We start from the raw sequence: 3,209 nt of genomic DNA, 5'->3' as shown, positions 1-3,209 counted from the left end.
GGGTGGCGGGATCCGCGCCCGGGCGGGCCCGCCAGCCTGTGGCCATCGCTGTTCGAGCACAAGTTCCTGCCCTACGCGCTGCTGGCCTTCGCCGCTATCATGTACGTGCCGGCCCTGGGCTGGGAGTTCCTGGCCTCCACCCGCCTCACCTCCGAGCTCAACTTCCTGCTGCAGGAGATCGACAACTGTTACCACCGGGCGGCCGAAGGCCGGGCCCCGAAGATCGAGAAGCAGATCCAGTCCAAGGGGCCCGGCATCACGGAGCGGGAGAAGCGGGAGATCATCGAGAACGCCGAGAAGGAGAAGAGCCCCGAGCAGAACCTGTTTGAGAAGTACCTGGAGCGCCGGGGCCGCAGCAACTTCCTGGCCAAGCTGTACCTGGCGCGGCACGTGCTCATCCTGCTGCTGAGCGTGGTGCCCATCTCCTACCTGTGCACCTACTACGCCACCCAGAAGCAGAACGAGTTCACGTGTGCGCTGGGCGCGGCCCCTGACGGGCCAGCCGGGGGGGGCCTGGCCGTGCGCGTGAGCTGCAAGCTGCCAGCCGTGCAGCTGCAGCGCATCATCGCGGGCGTGGACATCGTGCTGCTGTGCTTCATGAACCTCATCATCCTCGTCAACCTCATCCACCTCTTCATCTTCCGCAAGAGCAACTTCATCTTCGACAAGCTGCACAAGGTGGGCATCAAGACACGCCGGCAGTGGCGCCGCTCCCAGTTCTGCGACATCAACATCCTGGCCATGTTCTGCAACGAGAACCGCGACCACATCAAGTCGCTCAACCGCCTGGACTTCATCACCAACGAGAGCGACCTCATGTACGACAACGTGGTGCGGCAGCTGCTGGCCGAGCTGGCCCAGTCCAACCACGACGCCACGCCTACCGTTCGCGACTCGGGCATCCAGACCGTGGACCCCAGCGCCAACCCCGCTGAGCCCGATGGCTCTGCCGAGCCACCCGTGGTGAAGCGGCCGCGCAAGAAGATGAAGTGGATCCCCAGCAGCAACCCGCTGCCCCAGCCCTTCAAGGAGCCACTGGCCATCATGCGTGTGGAGAACAGCAAGGCCGAGAAGCCCAAGCCAGTGCGCAGGAAGACGGCCACCGACACGCTCATCGCACCCCTGCTGGACGCTGGCGCCCGGGCTGCTCACCACTACAAGGGCACAGGGAGCGACGCGGGTCCCGCACCCGACAAGAAGCACACCCGCCACTTCTCGCTGGACGTGCACCCCTACATCCTGGGCACCAAGAAGGCCAAGCCCGAGGCGGTGCCCAGTGCCCTGCCTGCCTCCCGGAGCCAGGAGGGAGGCTTCCTGTCCCAGGCCGAGGAGTGTGGGCGGGGCCTGGCCGCAGCACCCACCAAAGGTAGGGAGCCAGCCTGTGGGGCGGGAGGGCCAGAGGACCGGGCCTACGGGGCACCCCCTCTCGGCCCCGAGGAGTGCAGGCTGGGAGGCGTCTGAGGTTCAGAGTTGACCCCACTGTACCTGAGCAGCCTGGTGCCTTAATGCGGGGCGGAGGGTGGGCCCCAGGAGGCAGAAAGCAAGCTTGGGCCGAGGGCCAGCTGGCACTCTTGATCCCCTGGTCCCCTGCCCGGCCACAGCCCAGGGGACAGGCCTGAGACCCTGTGTTCAACTGTTTGCAGATGCTCCGCTCCCTGAGAAGGAAACCTCGTACCCAGCAGAGCCGGCCCGAGCCGGGCTGCCCTCTGGGGGCCCATTTCATGTCTGCTCACCCCCTGCACCCTCCTCTGCGGCCCCTCTGTCACCAGCCAGCCTGAGCAAGCCTGACCCGATAGCTGTCCTGAGCCGGAACGCCACCCACCCTCTGCTGCACATCAGCACACTGTATGAGGCCCGGGAGGAGGAGGAGGGGGCCTGTGTGCCCCCGGACATGGGCGACCTCATCGCCATCCCCCCCCCTCAGCAGATCCTCATCGCCACCTTTGATGAGCCCAGGACGGTTGTGAGTACCGTGGAGTTCTGAGGGTCAGGGACGCTCAGGCTGCAGAGGCCTGCACGAGTGTGGTGTGGCTGGCCAGCGGCCTCCTGGCTGACCCCCGGCCCGCGTGGACAGGGTCTCTGCTTTGCCCACACCGTCCATATCCCCCCAGCCTCCTGCTGCACGCCGCGGGGCTCAGCACTCCCCTCCGGCCTGCAGGGGAGCCCCCTGACAACGGCCCCACTCGCACCAGCCCGGACAAGTGCCCCGCTGTGGGATCTGGGCCGCAGACGAAGAGTTTATTTTTCTAGCGGATTCTGTTGGGCCGGTCGGGCAGAGAGGACTTGGAGGCTGCACAGGCCGTGCAGCGCCACGCCATGGGGCGTGTGCTCAGGGCTCTCCCCTCAGGGGCGGAGGCCCACCCGGGTCGGAGGTCACCATGCACTTTCTCTCTCAGCCTGACACCCCTTTATTTTATTATGATCGCTGAGCCTGAGTGCGTGCCACCCGCGGGAGACAGGGTGAGTCTGAAGCAAAGGGCAGTGTGTGTGAGTGGGCGTGCACAGGTGGGGTGAGCGTGTGGTGCATGTGGCAGAGGGTGGGGTGCGAGTGAGCAGGTGTGTGTGCGTGTGGCAGCGTGGGTGCAGGCGCACAGGCGAGCACATGTGCCCGTGAACGTTGCAGCGTGGAGCTGTGACCACGAGCATGCGACCGCGAGCAGGAGGGAGTCCAACGCAATAACCACGTCGCCCCCGGTGCGCAGCCGTGGGCCCAGGCCGTGGGCTCTGCAGGAGCCAGGCCCGGGCTGGCGCCCCAATTACCTCAGCCACGCGGCACCGAGACGCAGCATTAACAAGGTAGCACTGAGCATTCAATAAATATTATTCTGATACCTGCCTGTCCCGACTCGTCACGTCATGGTGCTGGGGTCTGGGCACAGTGCCTCAGGCTTCCCCGGGAGGGAGAAGCGTGAGGAGGGGACTGAGGTGGCGGCTGTGGCGAGGCGAGGGTATGTGGTAGTTGCTTCTGAGGGCTTAGGCCCTGGGGCTGCCCCTGCATGTACACACCCCACCGCTGACAGCTCAGGGGAGACATGCGGGGACCCCAGGGAGGTAGCCCATAGATCATGTGCTTGAGGGCAAGAGGCGGCAGGTACACTGCTAACGGGACAGAGAGATTGCAGGATCCAGGAAGGCTTCCTGGAGGAGGCACCTGGGTGTGTTCTGAGGGGCTCAGAGCAGGGGTCTTAGACATCGGGTCCAGGGCTTGG

The 3,209-nt window shown here is 65.6% G+C and overlaps 1 protein-coding gene across 1 annotated transcript in view; it reads left to right on the top strand.

The window, feature by feature from the left end:
* PANX2 (pannexin 2) overlaps positions 1–2,831 on the top strand; it is a 19,975-nt gene extending 17,144 nt beyond the window's left edge. The window contains exons 7-8 of the mRNA XM_006157612.1: positions 26–1,366; positions 1,644–2,831. Of these exons, the coding sequence (XP_006157674.1) occupies positions 26–1,366; positions 1,644–1,984 (1,682 nt within the window). The 3' untranslated portion in view covers positions 1,985–2,831. The remainder of the gene's footprint in view (positions 1–25; positions 1,367–1,643) is intronic.
* Positions 2,832–3,209: the final 378 nt, after the last annotated feature.

Source organism: Tupaia chinensis, unplaced genomic scaffold (assembly GCF_000334495.1).
Source record: "Tupaia chinensis unplaced genomic scaffold, TupChi_1.0 Scaffold000548_1, whole genome shotgun sequence".
Lineage (NCBI taxonomy): Eukaryota > Metazoa > Chordata > Mammalia > Scandentia > Tupaiidae > Tupaia > Tupaia belangeri.
This window is presented reverse-complemented; position numbering and strand designations above follow the sequence as displayed.